This window comes from Bombina bombina, chromosome 3 (assembly GCF_027579735.1).
Source record: "Bombina bombina isolate aBomBom1 chromosome 3, aBomBom1.pri, whole genome shotgun sequence".
Lineage (NCBI taxonomy): Eukaryota > Metazoa > Chordata > Amphibia > Anura > Bombinatoridae > Bombina > Bombina bombina.
Window position 1 is genome coordinate 772,426,633 of NC_069501.1, and position 21,255 is coordinate 772,447,887.

A 21,255-nucleotide genomic window follows, 5' to 3' on the forward strand; every position below is an offset into this window, starting at 1 on the left:
GTAACTGTAAGCCCAGTCCAAGGTATACTGTCAAATAGTAGCAAATTAAAGGAACACTAAATTAAACACAAACTTTTACACATTCAAAAGAACACTATTGCATTCAGTTAATTTGTTAGGATATGAGCGCAAAAGAAGGCGTCTGCTTGAGGCTTTAGGCTCTTTTCAGAGACAAATTTATTCTTGTGAAAGTTCAACACACCAAGATCTGGATTTGCACAGATCTTAGTGTGTTGAACTTTCACAAGAATAACTTGAAGGATCCGAATGCTCACAAATCTACTATTTTACATTATGGGGACCATATTGCCGCTTTCAAACAGGACACATGAAAAATAAATATGTCTGTTTAAAGAAATGTTTTGAATAATGTTTCACTAGAAGAACCCTGACATATGTATTTTTCATATATGTCCTCTTTTAAAGCAGCAATATGGCTACCTTATTTAACATGCTAAATATTTTCTGCATGAAAAAGGTTAAGTTATTTATTGTTAGCTTGAACCTAACAGGAGCTGCATAACTAGTTGGTGGGGTAGAAGCTCACTGGTTGATAAGAACCTCCCCTCCCCCACACATATATTGATGGACAGTATGGAATAATAAAACAAAACAAAAACTGTAATGCATTTTATAATGTCTCACGCAACAAAGTGATTCAAGTATATGTGTGTTTGTTATTCAGTTAATGTAAAAATAATAATAATGATGATGCAACATTAGCTTTATTTGATTAAACTATGTGTAAATGTTTTGTCTTTTTCTTTTTTTTTCACTTTTTAAGGATGGACAAGCTTTATCCATAGACAATAGCAAGTATATATATACTGATGGAACAACATATCTTCTCATTAATAATGTGCAAAAGGAGGATGAAGGATATTATACCTGTGAATTAGCATATACATATGGGAGCACAGAATATACCATTTCCAGAATTATCACTCTACAGACTATTGGTAATTTCTAGTGTATAAACTGAGAAGCAAAAACGAATCAAATGGGCAGTTTGTTAATGTTATATCCTGTTATTGTACTTTCATCAAACTAATGATGACAAGATACAAGAAATGCCCTGATGCGCTGTCTAAATTGTATTTAACACAAAGTTAAAGATAAGCGAGGTTGTCTGATATGAACATTAGATAAGGAATTGTTAGGACATCAGGCCCAATGTTTCAGGAACTAGAGTTCCTTATACTGCTGCTGATACATATTAAAGAAAGCATTTCAAAATTAAAGTAGAGGAAACAAAAATGATCTAAATAGTTCATATTAAAAAATATTTATTATTTGATGTATTCTAAAGGTACAGGGCTAGATTACAAGTGGATCGCAAAATATTGCTGATATTACAAGTTGATCGCATTGTGAACGCGAGCTCGTGTTCTCATTGCTGGGAAGCATTTCAATGAGTGTGCGCTTCCATAGGCTCCAATGGGAGCCTTGTTCACATGCCGTGAGACACGGCATGAGAACTAGCACAGCAAAGGGGGTAAGTTAAACATTGATGGCAGCACATTTTTAAATATATATGTATATGACTATATACATATATATGTGCTAATATGTGAATATACACATATTAACACATAAATATATATGTATATAAACAAATACATATATATTTACTGGAAACACACAGTTTTAATTGACTGCTATGTAAAGGCACTTCAGTGCCATTTTTTTCACCCCACATCCGCCAACTTTAAACCCTCATAATTTCTTATTGCAGTTATTTTATTAAAAAATAAAGATTCTAATATCTTTATTTTTTAATAAAGTATATTACACTTGATTTTGGGGACATCTGGTTTACATTTATTGCCCATTTGCACTAGCGAGATAAATTAGCTTTCCACTTGTAATCTAGCCCATAATCTATTGTACAAAACAATCTACCTTTTTCAGCTTCAATAAAGGCTTGGGTTTACTTCTCTATCAAAAGCAACATAACTTGGTACATGTCCTGAATGTCTAAACAAAATGTGAAATTTAGGGAGAATGGATTTGTAGACTATTAGTATTAGTAAATAAATTCATCTAAACATTTGAATTTTCTACTTTTCAAGAGTAAAATTAAATCCGTCAAGGAATATTAAACACAAAATACATTTCCTGCTAGTAGTAAGAAGCTACACATGTCAGCAAACTTAATTTGACAGGTACCACGCCCCTTTTTATGTAAATCCCCGTACATGTCTCCACCCATATACTCACCCCTAGAATCCAACCCTTTTTAATATTGATAATGATTTTGATATGGTAATGATATAGTTGTGTAATAAATAAAATGTATTTTTACTCATTGTAATGATTTTTATATGGTAATAATATAGTTGCGGAATAAATAAAATTTATTTTTATTGATTAAATAATTGTTTTATGAATGAACGAAATGTTTTTACTTTGTTGTGGTATATGTAATATCCAATAGGTTTTGTAGTTAGTGAATATTTTTAATACCCTTTAAATTATTTATTTTTAAGGATATGGGCAAGATAAAGCGGTAATAAACATGTTTAAACTTGCCTGCAGTACAGAATTCCATACTAGGAGCAAGTAAGAACATGTCAAAGCCAGTAGAGGCATGTTCTGATTTGTTGCTAGGAAGAAATTTTGTTTTGCGGACAAGTCCGAACATGATTATTACCACTTTGTGTGCCCCCCTTAGTAAGTATTTTTGTGTGCATGCTTTTTTTAGGCTCCTGTTTTTAAGAGAGTCCAATTGTGTGGTGTATAACTACTGATTAATAGTTTAAATAATTGAATAATTTAACACAGACACAAATTTCAATAGTTTTAAATGTTTTTTTCTTATTTTATGTTATCTTTGTAATCTTGTTATTGTTTAAATGTTTTTTTTCTCCATAATAAAACAATTGAAATTTTTGTCTGTAATACACCACACTCTCTTAAATACAGGAGCCTAAAAAAAAAAAGCATGCGCACAAAATTACTTACTATGGGGGGCACACAAAGCAGTAATAATCATGTTCGGACTTGTCTGCAAAACAAAATTTCTTCCTAGTGACAAACATAAATAATTTAAAGGATATTAAAAATATTCACTAACTACAAAACCTATTGGATATTACATATTCCACAGCAAAGAAAAAACATTTCGCTCATTCATAAAACAATTATTAAATTAATCAAAATACATTTTATTTATTCCGAAACTATATAATTACCATATAAAAATCATTACAATGAATAAAAATAAATTTTATTTAATACGCAACTATATCATTACCATATCAAAATCATTATCAATATTAAAATGGGGTGGATTCTAGAGGCGATTATATGGGTGGAGACATGGGCAGGGATTTACATAAAAAGGGGCGTGGTACCTGTCAAATTAAGTTTGACGACATGTGTAGCTTCTTACTACTATTCTCCTTCTGATTCTGGGTGCCGCCATTTAGAACCTAGGTTTCACTGCTGGTATCTGAAGGACAGTTGCTGCACATGTGCAAAGATGTCCGCACTGGAATGTAGTGAAAGCCAGATTTCAATATAGTTTCACCCATGTCTAGAAAGAAACAGGGAATAATGTCAATCTAAAGCTTCTAAAATGTATTTAGTGCTTCATTTACCTTTAAATATTTTCTTACGGCTAGATTTAGAGTTTTGTCTGTAACGACCCGCGTAGCTAACGCTGGCTTTTTTCTGGCCGCACCTTTAAAATAACTCTGGTATTGAGAGTCCACAGAATGGCTGCGTTAGGCTCTAAAAAAGGGAGCGTATAGCATATTTAACGCCACTGCAACTCTCGATACCAGAATTGCTTACGGAAGCGGCCAGCTTCAAAAACGTGCTCGTGCACGATTCCCCCATAGGAAACAATGGGGCTGTTTGAGCTGAAAAAAAAACCTAACACCTGCAAAAAAGCCGCGTTCAGCTCCTAACGCAGCCCCATTGTTTGCTATGGGGAAACACTTCCTACGTCTGCACCTAACACTCTAACATGTACCCCGAGTCTAAACACCCCTAACCTTACACTTATTAACCCCTATTCTGCCGCCCCCGCTATCGCTGACCCCTGCATATTATTATTAACCCCTAATTTGCCGCTCCGTAAACCGCTGCTACTTACATTATCCCTATGTACCCCTAGTCTGCTGCCCCTAACACCGCCGACCCCTATATTATAATTTATTAACCCCTAATCTGCCCCCCACAACGTTGCCTCCACCTGCCTACACTTATTAACCCCTAATCTGCTGACCGGACCGCTATTATAATAAAGTTATTAACCCCTAATCCGCCTCACTAACCCTATAATAAATAGTATTAACCCCTAATCTGCCCTCCCTAACATCGCCGACACCTAACTTCAAACATTAACCCCTAATCTGCCGACTAGAGCTCACCGATATTCTAATAAATGTATTAACCCCTAAAGCTAAGTCTAACCCTAACACTAACACCCCCCTAAGTTAAATATAATTTACATCTAACGAAATTAATTAACTCTTCTTAAATAAATTATTCCTATTTAAAACTAAATACTTACCTGTAAAATAAATCCTTATATAGCTACAATATAAATTATATTTATATTATAGCTATTTTAGGATTTATATTTATTTTACAGGTAGCTTTGTATTTATTTTAACTAGGTACAATAACTATTAAATAGTTAATAACTATTTAATAGCTAAAATAGTTAAAATAATTACAAATTTACCTGTAAAATAAATCCTAACCTAAGTTACAATTAAACCTAACACTACACTATCAATAAATTAATTAAATAAAATACCTATAATTATCTACAATTAAACCTAACACTACACTATCAATAAATAAATTAAATACAATTCCTACAAATAAATACAATGAAATAAACTAACTAAAGTACAAAAAATAAAAAAGAACTAAGTTACAAAAAATAAAAATATATTTACAAACATTAGAAAAATATTACAACAATTTTAAACTAATTACACCTACTCTAAGCCCCCTAATAAAATAACAAAGACCCCCAAAATAAAAAAATGCCCTACCCTATTCTAAATTACTAAAGTTCAAAGCTCTTTTACCTTACCAGCCCTGAACAGGGCCCTTTGCGGGGCATGCCCCAAGAAGTTCAGCTCTTTTGCCTGTAAAAAAAAAACATACAATACCCCCCCCAACATTACAACCCACCACCCACATACCCCTAATCTAACCCAAACCCCCCTTAAATAAACCTAACACTAAGCCCCTGAAGATCTTCCTACCTTGAGTCGTCTTCACCCAGCCGAGCCAAATTCTTCATCCAAGCAGAGCAAGAAGAGGTCCTCCATCCGGTAGAAGTCTTCATCCAAGCGGGGCAAGAAGAGGTCCTCCATCCGGTAGAAATCTTCATCCAAGCGGGGCAGAAGAGGTCTTCCATCCGATTGAAGTCTTCATCCAAGCGGCATCTTCTATCGCCATCCATCCGGAGTGGAGCGGCAGCATCCTGAAGACCTCCGACACGGAACATCCATCCTGGCCGACGACTGAACGACGAATGACGGTTCCTTTAAATGACGTCATCCAAGATGGCGTCCCTCGAATTCCGATTGGCTGATAGGATTCTATCAGCCAATCGGAATTAAGGTAGGAATATTCTGATTCCGATCAGCCAATAGAATGCGAGCTCAATCTGATTGGCTGATTGGATCAGCCAATTGGATTGAACTTGATTCTGATTGGCTGACTCCATCAGCCAATCAGAATATTCCTACCTTAATTCCGATTGGCTGATAGAATCCTATCAGCCAATCGGAATTCGAGGGACGCCATCTTGGATGACGTCATTTAAAGGAACCGTCATTCGTCGTTCAATCGTCGGCCAGGATGGATGTTCCGCGTCGGAGGTCTTCAGGATGCTGCCGCTCCGCTCCGGATGGATGACGATAGAAGATGCCGCTTGGATGAAGACTTCAATCGGATGGAAGACCTCTTCTGCCCCGCTTGTATGAAGACTTCTACCGGATGGAGGACCTCTTCTTGCCCCGCTTGGATGAAGACTTCTACCGGATGGAGGACCCCTTCTTGCTCCGCTTGGATGAAGAATTTGGCTCGGCTTGGTGAAGACGACTCAAGGTAGGAAGATCTTCAGGGGCTTAGTGTTAGGTTTATTTAAGAGGGGTTTGGGTTAGATTAGGGGTATGTGGGTGGTGGGTTGTAATGTTGGGGGGGGTATTGTATGTTTTTTTTTACAGGCAAAAGAGCTGAACTTCTTGGGGCATGCCCCGCAAAGGGCCCTGTTCAGGGCTGGTAAGGTAAAAGAGCTTTGAACTTTAGTAATTTAGAATAGGGTAGGGCATTTTTTTATTTTGGGGGTCTTTGTTATTTTATTAGGGGGCTTAGAGTAGGTGTAATTAGTTTAAAATTGTTGTAATATTTTTCTAATGTTTGTAAATATTTTTTTATTTTTTGTAACTTAGTTCTTTTTTATTTTTTGTACTTTAGTTAGTTTATTTCATTGTATTTATTTGTAGGAATTGTATTTAATTTATTTATTGATAGTGTAGTGTTAGGTTTAATTGTAGATAATTATAGGTATTTTATTTAATTAATTTATTGATAGTGTAGTGTTAGGTTTAATTGTAACTTAGGTTAGGATTTATTTTACAGGTAAATTTGTAATTATTTTAACTATTTTAGCTATTAAATAGTTATTACCTATTTAATAGCTATTGTACCTAGTTAAAATAAATACAAAGTTACCTGTACAATAAATATAAATCCTAAAATAGCTATAATATAAATATAATTTATGATGTTAAGACAAAAACCAAAAACAGAGGCGCCACATGTGTAGGTCAAAAAAGATAAATGAATCCAAAAAGCAGCAGATTAAGGGTACTCACAAAATTGGCGGCACTCTATTGTGCCAACAGGAACAGGCTGGTATTCTACAGCGAACCAGCTGGCTGTATGGAAGATCCCCACCGGATGTGTGCAGTGTTGGAATTTTGCTGCCTGCAGGGCTTCTGAATACTACCCAATGGCAATCCTTCCCTTCGACTGGAACTGCAGGTGGAATGGAGAAATGGGCTGGAATGCCCTAAGGTTACTAATATGGAGACAAACACACCAACGCCAGACCCCTTTGCTGTGCTGAAGTTCTGCGCTGTGGCCCAGAAAGCTCTTAACTACTGACTTTTTTCTGCGGCTGGAGTTTTGTCGTTAGATTTCTAACGCTCACTTCAGCCACGACTCTAAATACCGGAGTTAGAAAGATCCCATTGAAAAGATAGGATACGCAATTGACGTAAGGGGATCTGCGGTATGGAAAAGTCGCGGCTGGAAAGTGAGCGTTAGACCCTTTCCTGACTGACTCCAAATACCGGCGGTAGCCTAAAACCAGCGTTAGGAGCCTCTAACGCTGGTTTTCACGGCTACCGCCAAACTCTAAATCTAGGCCTTAGAGATTTTCCTTTATTTTCACTCTGATATTTCATTTTTATAACATAGCAATCTTAGCATCAAGTGTTTCAAGTATGCCGGTACCACTAAATCTGGTATTTTGCAGTACTAATGATTATCTCTTTATATACAGGCCAAGAGAAGAAGTACAATCCTGTTATTGTAAGCCGTAAAGACATATCAGCTGCTACTGGTAAGCTACAAACTATCAATAAACGTTTTCCTAAATAATACTCTAAAAAGCAATATATTGTAAAGCATCCTCTAAAAATACAATTTACTAAAAAGAATATTGCTCCAAAAACCACATACTAAAAAGAAAATAAATAAAAAAAGTGTTAATACATATAACCATCATTTCCTATGAACCTTAACCCCTTAAAATAAATAATTATAAAATACAATTCCTATTAAAATATTATTAATAAATTTACGTGACATGCAAAATGGAACTGGATGAGCATTCGCTAGAAAGATAACTTAAAATACTAATGAAATTACATAAAATAAGATGTGTCATGAGTCCATGGAATTGCAAGGTTACATGTTAAGAAGATCCAAAGTTTTGGTGGTATTAGATTCAATTAAAGGTCTATGAAACAGTGCTGCTTTAATAAAAAAAAGTGAAATCAAAGTACGCACAAAAAGAAACAAATTGGGGCCGATTTATCAAAGCTTCAACTGATAATACGATGGAATCTGCTTGAATCTTGCATCATATTTGACGCTAATTGAATCCGCCGTAATTAACAAAGCATCAACATCGTCAAATGTTGAAATGTGTGACGTAATTTACGCTCCCGCGATCTCAATCTGACTCAAATCGATGCTTGCATCATTCCAGATGTTTTAAATTCACATTCGACTCTATTTGACCCTCTTCTAAATTTATCAAACATTCAACAGGTACGCTCGCTTTTTTTTCGCCGCAGCATACCTATCGTTCAAACCTCTACCCTTGAGGCCCGCAAATGATATAGAAATCAATGAGAGTCTGAAAACCCTGAAAGGTTATTTTAGATGCTTCAAGAGAATGAAGCTTATTACATATGTATGCAAATTAGAAAGTTGATTACAATTGTACACTCTTTCTAAATCACACTGACAACAAAGACACATGTTCAGTATCTAAATAATATGTTAAATAATAATATTATAATCACATGTAATTTCAAGGGACAGATTCATTTCAAAAGTAGTTTTAATGAGAGGTAATGTCTGTCTGGCAGCAGGACTAGTAGATATAGGGATAAAAATGAAATAAATACATTACATACTATAGCTAACTTCCTTTTTTTGATCAATCTAATTTCACCATGTTTAACGCATGTAATACCAAATCGGACGCAATACTTGAATTTCTAAGCAACCCTCAAACAAGTGAAATGTTCCACCACTTTTAATTGGGAAACGCATAATCACATGATTTATGACATCAGCCAATCCGATTTAAATATACATTTTATACTATGACTAATGAATCAAATTGCTCAATACTTGTGTCATTGATCACTCATCAGAACTTGTAAGTGCCATTTGTTACATTGTGTATTATACTTTGAAAGTATGTATATGTGAAATTATTATTAAAGTTAAGAACATTGATGATGACATTAGGACACACAGTGTAATATTTTGACAATGAAAATCGAATGATGTTTGATTCAACGTAATCTTAAACTGATAGCTCAAAGGGATAGTCCACCTAACATTAAACTGTCATGAATCAGATACAGCAGAAATCAAAATCACCTCTTTACTGTCTGATATTTTCAGTGTTTTTCTTCCTTCTCTTGAATTTCATTTTCATTAGGAAATGTCACCTTATATGCCAGCCCATTTTATAACACGTGTGTAGGGGTGGTGGGGTGGTGTTTCAATCTGCAATCAGGAAGGGTTACACAGGTGCAGAGAGAAAATTGACCCAGCTCCTAAAATATCAATTTTTTGCAAATATTCACTAACTGATACCCTGATTACATGTTATATTCGCAATTATTCTTCCTCAGAATAATACTATATTTACACTATATACATATAGTGGTATAAATAAACACGGAGATATGAAAGGCAACATTGTTTAGAACAAAATAAAATTTAGGGACATGTAAATATGTTTGGAAATTATTTCTGTCATAACACACACACACACACACATATATATATATATATATATATATATATATATATATATGTATATATATATATATATATATATATATATACACACACAAGTATGTGCAAAGATATATGTACAAATTCTAGCATTAATAATCATTTGAAAAAAAAAAGAAAAAAACATGAGATAGTCATATCATGATTTCTAAAAATACAAATACACATTCATTTATGCGAAAATATCATATATCAGATTTTTTGTATAACAAATAAATAAAACAAAAAAAATACTTTCTATGAGATATTATTGTTTGTTAAGGTATAAATCTAGCTATTTCTTGGAGATTAACAGATGAAAAATAAAAGATTAGCTTTAGAGAAATGTGCTTGTTCATGGACAGTAATGATATGGTATAAATAAAGTTGGAAAAAACTGAATATCCGCAACATCTATAACTCTTATTTATCAACAGTCCGATGCTCATTGCTCCATACTTGATGCGCGTGTTTTTGACAGACATTTTAATAAATAAGGGTGTCGTATGTGGATTTGCGGCTGCGAGTGTATTGACTCCAGTGTATGCATCAAGATCGGCCCCCATTGTGTTAAAAAAGCAAACAACTTTCTTGTTTTTTTGTTAAATGAGTTCTTATAAATCCCCAGTGCAGCCACTGCCTGCAGCTGGATATAAAACCTGACATAACAGAACTGCAGGGGTGTCCTAATAGTTGCCATTTAAATTAAATTACTGTTTCGGCTTTCAAGGACACTTTTTGTTTTTAATGATATTGATGTATTGTGTATTATGTTTAAGTCAAGAAGAGAACTGTAGACCACTGAGTCTATGAACATTCAAACAGAAGAAAAAAGTCTCAGCACTAAAAAAAATTCTTGCTTAATGTAAGCACTGGGAGGTTAGTGTGCTGTGTCTTCAGAACCTTTTTAACACCTATTTTCAAACACTTTCTCAACCAATTGACTGCAATAAGCAATAGACAGTACTGAGTTTAATGCAATAAAAAGAAAGAGATAGCACTCACAGCACCCAAGCCTTACCAGTAGGCTGTAGAAAGAACACTGGAGTATCTTTCCAATCATTTAGGTCGGTTCACAGGAGCTGTCTGTTTCGCAGTTTGCTTGGCTTCTCATATCACAGAACGTTGCAAAACTGCTACCTCCGTCGACCACAGACGATAGCTGATGACGTCATCAGTACTTCTTGTCTCCGCTTCTCATAACGCTCAGTGCTGTTCATTTAGCTATTATTGCAAAACTCCCAGGATCCGATAAGGGACTTGTACGTCTGTGCTCACTCTACCTCAAAATCCAGTGGTAAGAACAGAGAATGTAGAATCAGGAGCACCAGGCATGTCCAATAAAATATAACCTTTATTCAGCATATAGCAGCTTCACTTAAACACGATACAAAAGACATCAAAACATCAAAACCAGGTAAAGATAGAGTTCCTGCTAACGCGTTTTTATTACGGCGGTTATTATTAACGGCTTTTTTATTACGAGTAATGCCGAAATGCGTTAGCAGGAAATCTATCCTTACCTGGTTTTGATGTTTTGATGTCTTTTGTATCGTTTTTAATTGAAGATGCTGTAAGCTGAATAAAGGTTATATTTTATTTATTGGACATGCTTGGTGCTCCTGATTCTGCAGTCTCTGTTCTTACCTCTGAGTCTATGGTCAGGTGCTCAAAATGTTTCTTTAATCTGCATTAAAGAGCAATAGGTACACATGTTAAAATGTGTTTTCCTAGAAACAAATAAAATAAAAGTTATATAAAGTGAATCATGATGAAAAAAGTCTCATGTACCTTTAACAGGCTTGGACAAAGCTCATTTGATGAATGGGGATTTTTTTCCTCAGTTAAGGATGAGGAGTCTGCTGGGCTCTCAGAAACTACCGTCCACCTCATTACCTCCAATTTTACATCAGATCATTACATCTCATTTTACATTAAGTGTGCTATTAGGGGCCTTTGAAGTGCCTAAAAAAATAAACAGAGAGTATTCCCTGGGGGAGCAAATTGTTAACAGATTCTATTAAGCTTATTCTGTAACTGACAATGATACGGTAAAGCAAAGGGCATTTGGAATGGTTCCTCTATTTTTTTTGTTTATGAATCTGGATCTAGTTTTCAAGTCAGATGAGTGCCTTACAAGATGTTGAGCTCATTATGGATATATTTCCACTGGTGGCAGATGGTCCTCTCACGAAATCTAAATTCAACTGTCAGTTCTAAAGAGGGACAATGTAAACACAATTAATTATCAAAACAGCATAGGAGAAACAAGTTCAAATAGTACTTGAAGATTTCAAAACAAAAACATCATGTTCAGGCAGAGTACATTATTGGTTTGCAGAATGTGTTGTCAGCTTGGAGTTCAACATTCCATCACAATTTCAGCAAAGGTTATATATTTTTTATCTCTTCAGGAAGTTCTTTATCTTTTCTTAGTGGATCTCTTTGATTCCAGATTCTATAGGAAACTGCTATGATTTGTGATTGGTAAGAGGGATTGCTTCAGATAGAAGTGGCAATGGACATGTTCTTACAGTATGCATTTCACCCATTTGTCAAGTCACTTCCAAATTATGTAGATGCCTACATATTATGGTCATGATTGCTCCTCTTTGGATTTCTCAAGCCTTGTTCCCTTACTCTTCTCTTTATTCTTACCACCTCACCCTCTGGTGTTTCAAAGAGGCCTCAGACTGATGGCCTGAACCCTTTCATAAATGTCTGGTCTGGCAGGGAACTTTTGCATGCTGATTCCATACTTCTCAGAGAGGCATATTTGCAGCCTCCAAATTTTTGTTTAGAGGAGGAAGATTTCAGGATATACCTAGCTATGTATAATTTAAGAGATTTTTCTCATCAATTCAGTTTGTCGTTGATATGTTTTAAAAAAAATGCCCAATATGAAAACTCCTGTCTTGCAATAAAATTGGCATTTTCAGATTTGTTGATATAACAATCTTGATTTTCTTAAAAACAGGAGGCAAAGATTATGTTTCCCAAATTTCTTACTTTGTAGTTTTTATTTTTATAATTTGTTATATTGCCAAGTTCATCAAGACTGTGTGTGCTCGGATATACTCTTATTTCCAGCATCTTTACTATGTCTTTTTTCATTGTTATGGTTTTTCTGTTTATTTATTGCCTTGATTCTTCCATGAATTCCTTGTTCTTTCATCTCATTTCAGCTTAATTTCTTCATATCTGCGGCTTGGCAAATGTTTGATGCTTTTGATCTTGGATCCATTACTTGGTTGATGTTACATGTGAATTGCCTTTTCAAGAGGATACTTCATTCCTTTTCACAACACATAAAGAGGATGGACTTCTGTGTTATAGGCTTTATATAGGATTTATTAATATTATATACAGCATTATATGTGTTAGTGGCTTCTGTTTAATATTTAGTAAAGAAAATAAGCCTTATATTTGCCTCTTGTCTTTAATAAATTTAGATTATTCCACCAACAATATTCAGAAAATCACATATTCAGAACACCCTAAATCGAAAGAACAGTCCTTTTAGTTTAATAAGAATATATATATATATATATATATATATATATATATATATATATATATATATATATATATATATATATATATATATATATATATATATATATATATATATATATATACAGGTAGCCCTCAGTTTACACCAGGGTTAGGTTCCAGAAGGAATGGTTGTAAAATTAAACTAAGTTAAATGAATAAAAACATTTGCTAAATAGCATTATAAACCTAATAAAATAATCACACAACACAGACTTCACTTGCATTTTTCTGCAAACAGTTCATTCTATGCATTCCAATCTGGACTTATTTATAGACAGGAAGATCTTGTTCCTTTGAAATCTGTGGTTAAACTGATTAATTTCAGCTAGCTTGGCTTTGCTGCAACACAAGCGCACAGCTCCACCAACTGTCTATTTTAATAAATGCACTGCTTCTCAATGCTTTTCAATAGCAGTCACATGACTGGAAAAAAGGTTGTTATTCTGAAAAGGTGTAAATTGAACCGTTGTAAAACGAGGGCCACCTGTGTATATATATATATATATATATATATATATATATATATATATATATATATATATATATATATATACTCTTACTCCAGGCTCCATAAGTCTTTTAAGCCAAAAAAAAGCTGCACACTTCAGGTTAAAGAAGTGAAAAGAGTTTATTGACATGCTTGATTTCTAAAATTTGGCAGATTCTGAAAGAACCGGGGAATGCAACAGACAAGAAAGACAAATTTACATATTTCTTAGCTGCATTTGTTTATTTTTTTTCATTACTTTCAGTAGCAAAATAAGGGGTAGGAAGCGAGAAGGAGCTGAGATAATTTGTTTGCAGTGATGTACAAGCGGTCTGATCATTCATCTATTCAACTTCCCCTGTCCAATCTGGACAGACTATTACTAATGATTGATGTTAGGGACAGAAAGTCAGGCATTAAATGCAATACACACTTATTCAACCCACTTTTAACATAGCATAGGGAGGTGGGAGACTAGTGGAAGCTCAGCATAGGGAAGTGGGAGACTAGAGGAAGCTCAGACATCTTTAATCACTTTTACTTCAGCTTTTGGAAAGTACAGTTTTGTGCCTCTGTCAGCTATGTTGTTGTTCTAGTGATAGTACTAATGCAGTATGTGCTGTTTTTTTTCCTGAAAGATTTTTCTGCATTTTTCTGCATTCTGTGTGTACAGAATCAGATTCAGAAATAAAATTATTTCTTGCAGTGCACTGGATCAGAGTATAACTGCACAGTACTGTGTCAGTGTATACATTTTTATTCTCTGTGGAGCAGGGATTTTTCTACACAGTGCATACCTATTGCTTATATTACAGTTAGTAGTATATATTACATATATAGTAGTACTGCTAATATAATTCAAATCATTTTTGGATTGCAATGGGGGTGCCATGGGGTCCTGACAGTTTGCTCTATGGCTAGACTTAGTCGTCTAGCAGTATAGCTTTCAATTGTTTTAATAAATAAATATATAATACATTTTAGATAGCTGGCTATTGCACACAGTGCATGGTTATTGTCTATATGCTATAGTAAGTCATATATATTACTTATAGTAGAATTGCTAATTTAATTCAAATATTGTTTTGTATTGCAGTTGTGGCACTGTGAGGCCAAGCCAGTTTGCTCAATAGGCTAGGCTTAGTTGACTATGAGTATAACTTTCTAAAATTTTTATAAAAAAATACATAATAATATTTTTTTAGTGGCTGGCTATTGCACACAGTGAATGCCTATTGCATATTCGGGGCCAGATTACAATTGAAGCGTTATTTAATGCTTCTGCTCGAGCGTTAAAGGGATACTAAACCCCAATTTTTTCTTTAATGCTTTAGATAGAGCGTGCAATTTTAAGCTATTTTCTAATTTACTCCTATTATAAATTTTCTTTGTTCTTTTGCTATCTTTATTTGAAAAGCAGGAATGTAAAGATTAGGAGCTGGCCCATTTTAGGTTCAGCATCCTGGATAGTGCTTGCTTATTGGTGGGTACATTTAGCCAAAGTACCCCTAAAAGTAAACCCCCCCCACCCACACAAACCCCCACAAACCCCCACAATAAAAAAGTCTAAAAAACCTAGGCTACCCATTGCCCCTAAAGGGACATTTGTATGGGCATTGCCCTTTAAAGGGCAATCAGCTCTATTGTTGCCCATTAAAAAACAAAACAAAAAAGAACTAAGTCTAACCCCCGGAATAGGTACTCACAGTTTCTGAAATCCAGTGGTGAAGGTCTTCTTTCAGGCGGCGACATCCTCATCCAGCGCGGGGACATCTTCTATCTTGATCCGGAGCGAAGGCGGCGCAGGGCAGAGTTCAACACGAAGCAGGACCGCATGTGGAGGATCCTCTTCATGCGGTCGCCGATGCATACTGAATATTGAATGTAAGGTACCTAAATCGGGGTACCTTGCATTCCTATTGACTGAAATGTTAAAATCAACCAATAGGATGAGAGCTACTGAAATCCTATTGGCTGTTCAAATAAGCCAATAGGATTTCAGTAGCTCTCATCCTATTTGCTGATTTCAAAATTTCAGCCAATAGAAATGCAAGGCACCGCAATATAAATGGGGTACTTTGCATTCAATCTTCAGTGTGCGGCCGGTCCTGTTTCGCGATCGATGATCCTACTCCGCGGTCTACTCCTCTCCACGCCACCTTCACTCTGAATGAAGATAGAAGATGTCCCCGCACTGGATGAAGTTGGAGCCACCTGGAAGACCTTCACTGCCGGACTTTAGAAACTGTGAGTACCTATTTTGGGACTAGACTTAGTTTTTTTTTTGGGTTTTTTTTTTTTAATGGGCAGCAAAAGAGCTGATTACCCTTTTAAGGGCAATGCCCATACAAATGCCCCTTAGGTAGCTTAGGTTTTTTTAGACTTAGGTTTTTTATTTTGGAGGGGTGGGTGTGTGGGGTTAATTTTAGGGGGTAATTAGTACTTTATTTAGGTTAAAATAGCTGATCGCTTTATGGCAATGCCCTACAAAAGGCAATATAGTAGTTAGTATTAGTGTTTTTTTTTTAGATTAGAGCTTTTTTATTTTAATGGGCACCAAAAGAGCTTTTAAGGGAAATGCCTATACAATTGCCCCTTTAGGGGCAATGGTTAGCTTAGGTATTTTTAGACTTATGTTTTTTTTAATTTGCGGGGTTGGTTAGGTGGGGGGTTTAACTGTTAGTGGAGCTTTGTAATTTTTTTGGGGTAAAAAAGCTGTTTAACTTAGGGCAATGCCCTACAAAAAGCCATTTTAAGGGCTATTGGTAGTTTATTGTTAGATTAGGGTTTTTTTTATTTTGGGGGTTCTTTTTTTTTAAAGGGGTATTAGTTTAAGTTAATTTTTATTTATTTTGAATAATTCCGTTTATTTTTTTCTGTATTTTTAGATTTTTTTATTTTTTGTAATTTTAGTGTTTTTTTTGTAATGTTAGTGTTTTTATTTTTGTAATATTAGTTTATTTTTAATTTAATCTTACATCTTGTAAAATAATTGGAGTTAATTTATGGGGTTTTAGGTTAAGGGGCGCTTAGAGTTTTTTTTTTTGCGTTGTTGGGGGTTAATAGTATAATTATGTTGTTTGTGTTGTGGGGGTTTGGCGGTTTAAGGGTTAATATTTGTGGATTAGGGGATAATTACTTTATTATTCTGCGATGTGGGGATTTGCGGTTTAGAGGTACAGTTTGCTTTAGGTGTTTGTTAATATTTCTTGGGGGCAGTTAGGTTTTTTTTTGTTAATACCTCGTGCGGGCGGTTAGGTGTTTTTTTGTTAATACTTTGTGCAGGCGGTTAGGTTTTTTGCTATTATTTGCTACGGGCAGTTCGTTTTTTTTTGTTAATACTTTGTGCGGGCAGTTAGGGTTTTTTTTGTTAATACTTTGTGCAGGCGTTTTATTTTTTTGTTAATACTTCATTTTCACCGGTTAGGTTTTTTGTTAATATTTCGTGCGGACAGTTAGGTTTTTTGGTTAAATGCTCCGTGCGGGCATTTTTTTGTTTTGTTAATACTTAGATTTCGGCGGTTAGGTTTTTCTGTTAATATTTTGTGCGGGCGGTTACGTTTTTTGGTTAAATGCTTCGTTTGGCTACACGCTCAGCCTACATTCTTTTGGCTGCGCACAATTGATGACGGCGACGGATGCGTGGCAAACACGATTATAGTATAGATATAAATGATTATGTGTATATATATATATATAGATATATACAGCTATATATAGGAATTTCTATTTATAAATTCTTAGAACATATCCCCCTATGTGCAGAAAATTCAAATGTGAAATATTTACAGAAAATAAAAAGTTAAAACTTTTATTAAATATGAATAATGAATACAGTTGCTTTTACATGTTTTCATCAACTTAACATATACAGTGGGGCAAAAAAGTATTTAGTCAGCCACCAATTGTGCAAGTTCTCCCACTTAAGAAGATGAGAGAGGCCTGTCATTTTCATCATAGGTATACCTCAACTATGAGAGACAAAATGTGGAAACAAATCCAGACAATCACATTGTCTGATTTGGAAAGAATTTATTTGCATATTATGGTGGAAAATAAGTATTTGGTCACCTACAAACAAGCAAGATTTCTAGCTCTCACAGACCTGTATCTTCTTCTTTAAGAAGCTCCTCTGTCCTCCACTCATTACCTGTATTAATGGCACCTGTTTGAACTTGTTATCAGTATAAAAGACACCTGTCCACAACCTCAAACAGTCACACTCCAAACTCCACTATGGTGAAGACCAAAGAGCTGCCGAAGGACACCAGAAACAAAATTGTAGACCTGCACCAGGCTGGGAAGACTGAATCTGCAATAGGCAAGCAGCTTGGTGTGAAGAAATCAACTGTGGGAGCAATAATTAGAAAATGGAAGACATACAAGACCACTGATAATCTCCCTCGATCTGGGGCTCCACGCAAGAGCTCACCCCGTGGGGTCAAAATGATCACAAGAACGGTGAGCAAACATCCCAGAACCACATGGGGGGACCTAGTGAATGACCTGCAGAGAGCTGGGACCAACTTAACAAAGGCTACCATCAGTAACACACTACGCCGCCAGGGACTCAGATCCTGCAGTGCCAGACGTGTCCCCCTTCTTAAGCCAGTACATGTCCAGGCCCGTCTGAAGTATGCTAGAGAGCATTTGGATGATCAGGCAGAGGATTGGGAGAATGTCATATGGTCAGATGAAACCAAAGTAGAACTGTTTGGTAGAAAAACAACTCGTCGTGTTTGGAGGAGAGAGAATGCTGAGTTACAACCAAAGAACACCATACCTACTGTGAAACATGGGGGTGGCAACATCATGCTTTGGGGCTGTTTCTCTGCAAAAGGAACAAGACGACTGATCCATGTACATGAAAGAATGAATGGGGCCATGCATCGTGAGATTTTGAGTGCAAACCTCCTTCCATAAGGAAGGGCATTGAAGATGAAACATGGCTCGGTCTTTCAGCATGACAATGATCCCAAACACATCGCCTGGGCAACAAAGGAGTGGCTTCGTAAGAAGCATTTCAAGGTCCTGGAGTGGCCTAGCCAGTCTCCAGATCTCAACCCCATAGAAACCTTTGGAGGAAGTTGAAAGTCCGTGTTGCCCAGCGACAGCTCCAAAACATCACTGCTCTAAAGGAGATCTGCATGCAGGAATGGGCCAACGTACCAGCAACAGTGTGTGACAACCTTGTGAAGACTTACAGAAATCGTTTGACCTCTGTCATTGCCAACAAAGGATATATAACAAAGTATTGAGATGAACTTTTGATATTGAACAAATACTTATTTTCCACCATAATTTGCAAATAAATTCTTTCCAAATCAGACAATGTGATTGTCTGGATTTGTTTCCACATTTTGTCTCTCATATTTGAGGTATACCTATGATGAAAATTACAGGCTTCTCTCATCTTCTTAAGTGGGAGAACTTGCACAATTGGTGGCTGACTAAATACTTTTTTGCCCCACTGTATATGCATATTTAGACATGTGTACTGTATGCAGTAGCAGACCTACTCAACAGAGAGCCTCGGTGCAAGATTTTTATGGGGCCCCTAAAAGATAACTCAGTAGAAAGCAAAAGTATTAATATAAATTCTGCTCTGTAAAATTATTTTGAGGATAGATAGATAGTATGGACCTACAACCTTCACTAATTAAAGTATCCCCTGCATTAGGATTGTAAACCTTCTCCACACATACTTATAGACTTGCTGTTATGGGCCTGCTCCAGCTCTTGGGCCCTGGTGCAACTGCACCTGCTGCACCAATGGTAGTTCTGCCCCTGACTATATGCATGTATCTATGTTAAAGCTAACACTGAGACCTCATATCACTGAGCCTTTATAACTTTCTTTGCAATATTTTTTTTTAAATAATTTTTATTACATGGCATTATTATGAGTGTAACTGTACTTTGTAATGTATTTATGATGTGTATTGTGACACTTTTTTTGTTTCGCGAAACAAGTTACCAGAGCCCTAAGGTCACGCTAACCCGACGAGTGGTAACTTAAAGGGACAATAAACCCAAAAATGTTCTTTCATGATTCAGATAGAGAGGCCCATTTATCAAGCTCCGTACGGAGCTTGTGGGCCTGCGTTTCTGGCGAGTCTTCAGACTCACCAGAAACAGTGGTTATGAAGCAGCGGTCTAAAGACAGCTGCTCCATAACCCTGTCCGCCTGCTCTGAGCAGGCGGACAGGAATCACCACAATTCAACCCGATCGAGTACGATCGGGTTGATTGACACCTCCCTGCTGGCGGCCAATTGGCCACGAGTCTGTAGGGGGCAGCGTTGCGCCAGCAGCTCTTGTGAGCTGCTGGTGCAATGCTGAATACGGAGAGCGTATTGCTCTTCGCATTCAGCAAGGTCTTGCGGACCTGATCCGCACTGTTAGATCAGGTCCGCAAGACCTTTTATACATAGGCCTCAGAGAATACAATTTTTAAACAACATTCCAATTTACTTCTATTATCTAATTTGCTTTATTCCTTAGATATCCTTTGTTGAAGAAATAGCAATTCACATGGGTGAGCCAATCACATGAGGAATCTATGCGCAGCCACCAATCAGCAGCTACTGAGCCTATCTAGATATGCTTTTCAGTAAAGGATATCACATGAATTAAGCAAATTAGATAATAGATGTAAATTAGAAAGTTGTTTAAAATTGCATGCACTTTCTAAATCATGAAAGGAAAATTTTGGGTTTCATGTCCCTTTAATGGCCCTTAAGCGATCGTGATTACTTTCAACTTGTTATATGAGCAAAAAACCTGACGAGCTAACATCCACGATTAACACCTTTTCGCTTGTGCGCAACAGTTACAAGTTCTTCTTGGATAATATGGCAATATAAAACTGCAAATTTGTATAAAAAAAACCCTGAAAACACTTGCTAGTTTAATTTATCCTAGTTTAGTCAAAAGAAAACGGTAACAAGTTAACAATTGGCTGTTTTATAAAGGTAACTATAAGTGTGGTACTAGGTGTTGCAACACCTGTTCTAAAATCTAACAAGGAAATAAGTTCACTTGCAGTGTAGACAAACGCACATACAGGGAGTGCAGAATTATTAGGCAAATTAGTATTTTGACCACATCATCCTCTTTATGCATGTTGTCTTACTCCAAGCTGTATAGGCTCGAAAGCATACTACCAATTAAGCATATTAGGTGATGTGCATCTCTGTAATGAGAAGGGGTGTGGTCTAATGAGATCAACACCCTATATCAGGTGTGCATAATTATTAGGCAACTTCCTTTCCTTTGGCAAAATGGGTCAAAAGAAGGACTTGACAGGCTCAGAAAAGTCAAAAATAGTGAGATATCTTGCAGAGGGATGCAGCACTTTTAAAATTGCAGAGCTTCTGAAGCGTGATCATCGAACAATCAAGCGTTTCATTCAAAATAGTCAACAGGGTCGCAAGAAGCGTGTGGAAAAACCAAGGCGCAAAATAACTGCCCATGAACTGAGAAAAGTAAAGCGTGCAGCTGCCAAGATGCCACTTGCCACCAGTTTGGCCATATTTCAGAGCTGCAACATCACTGGAGTGCCCAAAAGCACAAGGTGTGCAATACTCAGAGACATGGCCAAGGTAAGAAAGGCTGAAAGATGACCACCACTGAACAAGACACACAAGC

The 21,255-nt window shown here is 36.1% G+C and overlaps 1 protein-coding gene across 1 annotated transcript in view; it reads left to right on the top strand.

Moving 5' to 3' along the window:
• LOC128651921 (interleukin-1 receptor type 2) overlaps positions 1-21,255 on the top strand; it is a 107,365-nt gene that overhangs the window by 51,514 nt on the left and 34,596 nt on the right. Inside the window, exons 5-6 of the mRNA XM_053704885.1 lie at positions 785-959; positions 7,544-7,603. Coding sequence (XP_053560860.1) covers positions 785-959; positions 7,544-7,603 — 235 coding nt within the window. The remainder of the gene's footprint in view (positions 1-784; positions 960-7,543; positions 7,604-21,255) is intronic.